The 4,192-nt window shown below is 38.0% G+C and overlaps 2 protein-coding genes across 5 annotated transcripts; one reads left to right on the forward strand and one right to left on the reverse strand.

Annotated features, from left to right (window-relative positions):
• Positions 1-400: 400 nt before the first annotated feature.
• Positions 401-1,752, forward strand: LOC129771126 (TBC1 domain family member 7). 2 transcript variants are annotated; one of them, XM_055774503.1, is made up of 4 exons: positions 401-682; positions 833-1,017; positions 1,095-1,496; positions 1,552-1,752. In XM_055774503.1, exons 1-4 carry the CDS (start codon positions 496-498, stop codon positions 1,666-1,668), a joined length of 891 nt encoding a protein of 296 aa, XP_055630478.1. In that variant the 5' UTR covers positions 401-495; the 3' UTR covers positions 1,669-1,752. The 2 variants fall into 2 exon arrangements, with proteins under 2 accessions (XP_055630478.1, XP_055630468.1); XM_055774493.1 differs by having other exon boundaries at positions 403-682; positions 1,092-1,496.
• LOC129771115 (GDP-fucose transporter 1) lies at positions 1,666-3,206 on the reverse strand. Of its 3 annotated transcripts, none has more exons than XM_055774472.1 (3): positions 2,939-3,048; positions 2,760-2,867; positions 1,666-2,702 (listed from the first exon to the last, which is right to left on the reverse strand). In XM_055774472.1, the coding sequence occupies exons 2-3, from the start codon at positions 2,843-2,845 to the stop codon at positions 1,775-1,777; spliced, it is 1,014 nt and encodes a 337-aa protein (XP_055630447.1). In that variant the 5' UTR covers positions 2,846-2,867; positions 2,939-3,048; the 3' UTR covers positions 1,666-1,774. The 3 variants fall into 3 exon arrangements, with proteins under 3 accessions (XP_055630447.1, XP_055630438.1, XP_055630454.1); XM_055774463.1 differs by having other exon boundaries at positions 1,667-2,702; positions 2,760-2,878; positions 2,939-3,146; XM_055774479.1 differs by having other exon boundaries at positions 2,134-2,259; positions 2,321-2,702; positions 2,760-3,206.
• Between the last annotated feature and the right edge of the window lie 986 nt (positions 3,207-4,192).

Genomic DNA, 4,192 nt, shown 5'->3' on the forward strand with positions numbered 1-4,192 from the left:
TGTTTTCATATACCGCTCCCCTACCCAACTTAGTGACGAAACGGCCTCACCTAGTACCATAGACCCGTCTTGGGATATACCAAGACGGGTCTATGGTACTAGGTGAGGCCGTTTCGTCACTAAGTTGGTTAGTGGAGCGGTATATGAAAACAGTACGGAAGAAAGCAGAAGGGGAATTATTTCCTTGAAGCGTGAAAGAGACAGACTGATCAGGAGCGAGCTTCGGCACTAGCGTATTGTATTTTGTTTACAAACAAAACACAGTAGACTTCCAAGATGGCTGAAGAATGGTTTTAGCAAGTTGGCCCACCTTAGGATATACTTCTACGCGCCTTGGGATATACTTCTAGGCGCCTTGCTCTGCATCAAATGTATTCATAAAATCGAATGTCATCTGGCATCCTTGCTTGTGGCAGCTCTGCTATCAGCTGTGTTGTATTGTATCATTTTGTATATGTCGGGGGAAGAATGAATGCATAAGATTTCCAAGAACAAATGGCAGACGAGAGAAACTTTCGTTCAACTTATTATGAAAAAGTGGGCTGCAGAAGTGTCGAGGAACGTAAATCGCTTGAAATCTTGCTGAAGGACAAACCACTGAATGTGTTGAAATTGAAACAATTTTGTATTCTTTTTACGGTGCCCAATATCCACCGGAATGTTTTGTGGAATTTTCTCTTAGGTACGTTCTATGTTGATATAATGTGATAGTAATATATTTCATCATTAGTTAACATTATCCTTTAACTATAATTGACCCTAAATGTTATCACTAATGCATGAAAAGGACACAGGAAACGAACATTACATTGTCGAAATTTTTGTTTCAAAGGTGTGACCCCAAGTTATACAGACTCCTGCAAATATGTAATGACCCAGCGGGAGGCAGTGTACAATGATCTGCTACGGGCACTGCATGTGATTCGGATAATTGACGAAAGAACGCCAAAACATAAAGTGCTATATGCAATGTGGCTGCTAGAAACGAAGCAACTTTGCCTTGGATTTGATCTGAACGTAAATTTAAAAATAACTCTTATAGTAAACTTCTTTAAAACCACATTAACCATATAAAAATTTCCTATGAACAGCAGGAAAGTCCATTCTGCAACATCACTGAAGTTTTATTGCAGTTTTTTGACAATGATGTAGAAATCTATTGGATGGCAAAGGGATTCCAAGAAAACAGCCAAGAAATTTTGGAAGAGATGGGGAAGCTAACGGATCTAACCAGTACAATACTGGAGAAGGAGGACAACGGGATTTTTATTCATCTCAAATCGTGTGATATTCTTCATTCTCTGCCGCTAAGTAAATGGTATGGATCCTTCTTTGCGGGTGTGCTCTCCGAGCCGGCACTTATCCGGATTTGGGACAAAATTTGCGGTGGTTCGATTAAGATTGTGATATTTGTGTTGATCGAAATTTTGCGCACTCTTCGGCGACGTATTTTGCGCTGCATGGATTTAAAATCACTGCTAGAATGCATAGACAGCGTAAGTTTCATTGAATGCAATAAAAAGAAACATTTGCGATGTGGTTCTTTTTCAGATAAAAGATGAACAAGAGAGAGCGGATCTGATTGTCAATAAAGCGATTGAACTGTGGCAACAAAATAAGGGTCACAACGAGTTTATCCTGCAAACAAAAGTAAAGACGCTTATATGAGAATGGCCGTCATATTCTGAATAAATGCCCATTTTTGTTTTACATGCTTTGTTAATGTCGATAAAATAAATCAGATAGAAATTATCCAAATGACTAAAATAAAGCTTCAAACTTTGTGACTATTCAGTTGTTGTTGATGGCGCTGATCCATCTCAAGCTGCTTGACCCGTGTGTAGAGAGCACTTCCAAGCAGGACCACGACGTTTGATGACCACCATAGGAATGATTTAGCTTCGCTGTACCATGATGTAGCTATTACAGTTTGAGCACATGCTTTGGCCGTTCCCGATATATTATGTGTTAGTGCCGAAGTAACTTTAATCTGGAGTGCCGTTACGAAGCCGATTGCAAACCCACATAATCCTCCTATTAGCATTACACCCCAAAACCAAGGCTCCGCTAGATGTTCATAATTTAGAATTATTGGGAGCTCTCCATTGAGGAGTATCAAAGGAATGAAAATAACAGCCGAGTATACATTGTTATAGTAACTTAAAAGCCATACTTCTTGATTCACATGTTGCAATGTGCTTTTAGTGTGTATTGAATAAATAGAAAGAGTGAATGAACCGAGCACGCCAAAAACTGTACCTATAAGCGAAAAAGACTCAGTTAGACTTTCTTGGTCAACTCCTATCCAGAATCCCGCTACAATCAATAGACAGCAAAGCATAGTCTTGCCACTAGTCTTCTGTCCCAACAGAAAATAAGTTAAAATAACATTGAATACTGTCGTCAACGAACGTCCCACATAGTAGAATGCAACGCCGACATGCTTCAGACAGAGATTATTCGTTGCTATCATCGCAGTAAATAGAATGGATAGAGGTACAACTTTTCGAAAAACATCTCTGTTGAGTGGGTTTCCGCTAGGGACACGTATGATGCTGGGATACTTTTTGCTCACTATGCTCATAAAGAAGCAAATACTTGAGGAAATTATGACTTGGAACCACGTCACGAATAAAGGTGCGTCCAGATTCAAGCCACTCAACAGGGCTTTATTAACAAACACTGTCGATATCGAAATTACCCTGCAACAAATGGAAGAGTTTATTTCTTAAAAGTTCATGAAGAAAACTAACACTCACCAGTAAGCGGCGACCACTGCTAATATCCGCAGATATTTAGCACAGAGGTTTTCCTTGTTGAATTCTAGTTGTTCGTACATTTTCATTGTTTTTCTCGCTATTCAAGGCCTAAAGTGCATCTTTCAATATACACCTTTAAGTAAAAATACTACGGCAGTAGTAAAACTGTGAAATCTCACCTGGAAATGTTTTTTTACTGAATCGATGTTTTGATATTAACTGTCATGTTATTTACGTGAAACAATTTACACACACCACTTAATACATAAGCCGCTTTTACACACCTGTTTTCATAAATATTGATTGTTCGCTTATTGTTGCCATTATGTACGAATAGTTGAGAGATGGAATTGAAAATTTTAGGTAATTTTTAGGTCTCACGTTGGGACAATTAGTACGAAATGTAGAGTTTTGCTCCTAGTTTTGTATTTGCTGATTGAGAGAAATCCTAAAACTTGCCTGAGATTTTAAATTTTATTATTATATTTATTATTAATTAAATGGCTGTTTATAGTTACAGGGGAACTTCGATATAAAACGGAGAGATGCTCTAAAGGTGCGTGTAGTAGATGCAGATGAGAGCATCCCCGCCAGCTACTAAATTTTGGTTGCTAAACAAAATTAGGCAACCCTTCACCATAACTTGGCAACCATAACGGGAGTTGCCATTCTGGTTCATCCGCGTTGACGGCATTGAGCTTCGTATTACGAAATGAGGGAGTAGGCATGACAACATGGGTTTGCAGAAGAAATGAACACAATTTTAAAATTAAAATTATGAATGAAAATTATTTTTCCCAAATAAAATTAGTACTTCATGTAAATTAAAATGACTTTTGCTTGCAAGTAGAGAAAAAATATCATACAAAAATTGTGTCTAAAGATAATTTTATATTATAATGGTAAGTTTTAGAGAGAATATCTGAAAAATCATAGAAAATAGTTTAAATTAGAGTCAGAACAACGTACTTCTAGTAGGTAAATAACGGCAAGAAAAAAAATTTATACAAATTTTAGCAATTTAAAACTGCCTCAGAGCCGACTCATTTGATAGAGAATAGTTGGCCTCGCACAAACTAATGTGGTATCCAGATGTCGACACCATTCCGCCGTCAACGCGAATAAGCGTGGAAACACACTAGACGGCTCACCCGCGCGATTTTCGCAATGACAAGTCGCAGCAGGAGCTCGATGTAAAACACATTCAGCGGCTCTCGGCGGCTTCACTAGCTGCCATTATTATATTTTAGGGTGGGTTTAGACTAGTGATATATTCATGTGAAGAAATATGATAAGATTTATAGAAATCGCATCAACCGTTTACACTAGCGTGAACTTCTATAATGAATATATTCATATTTTCGGTGAATTTATTCACCTGAAGTAGAACTGCATCCAACTTTAGTGATTTCTCACCAGTGAGAAATTCACAA

Source organism: Toxorhynchites rutilus, chromosome 1 (assembly GCF_029784135.1).
Source record: "Toxorhynchites rutilus septentrionalis strain SRP chromosome 1, ASM2978413v1, whole genome shotgun sequence".
Classification (NCBI taxonomy): Eukaryota; Metazoa; Arthropoda; class Insecta; order Diptera; family Culicidae; genus Toxorhynchites; species Toxorhynchites rutilus.